At 68.1% G+C, this 351-nt stretch overlaps 1 protein-coding gene across 1 annotated transcript in view; it reads left to right on the top strand.

The window, feature by feature from the left end:
* The window catches only part of LOC104078878 (fibroblast growth factor receptor 4-like), a gene marked incomplete at both ends in the record, with an annotated part of 4,808 nt that overhangs the window by 3,336 nt on the left and 1,121 nt on the right, over nt 1-351 (top strand). The window contains one exon of the mRNA XM_009580695.1: nt 13-203. Within this exon, the coding sequence (XP_009578990.1) occupies nt 13-203 (191 nt within the window). The remainder of the gene's footprint in view (nt 1-12; nt 204-351) is intronic.

The following is a 351-nucleotide window of genomic DNA, read 5'->3' as shown; positions in this document are numbered from 1 at the left end:
CGCCCTTCCCAGGGCCGCTGTACGTGATCGTGGAGTTCGCTGCGAAGGGCAACCTGCGCGAGTACCTCCGCGCCCGCCGCCCCCCGACACCTGACTACGCTTTTGACGTCACGGCGATGCCCGAGGAGCAGCTCTCTTTCAAGGACCTGGTCTCCTGCGTCTACCAGGTGGCCCGTGGCATGGAGTACCTGGAGTCCAAACGGGTAGGGCTGGCACAGCCCACGCGGGCTGCCTGTGCTCAGCACAGCCCGGGGGGGTGCAAGGTGGTGATGGAGGAGCTGTGTCCCCCCACTGTCCCCTCTCTGAGTGGGGAGAGGGAGCCCAGGCGCTTCCCCGGGGCCGTCCCGAACC

The sequence above is a fragment of the Fulmarus glacialis genome, unplaced genomic scaffold, assembly GCF_000690835.1.
Source record: "Fulmarus glacialis isolate BGI_N327 unplaced genomic scaffold, ASM69083v1 scaffold19506, whole genome shotgun sequence".
Lineage (NCBI taxonomy): Eukaryota > Metazoa > Chordata > Aves > Procellariiformes > Procellariidae > Fulmarus > Fulmarus glacialis.
Note: the sequence above shows the minus strand (reverse complement) of the source record. Positions and strands in the feature narration are given on the sequence as shown.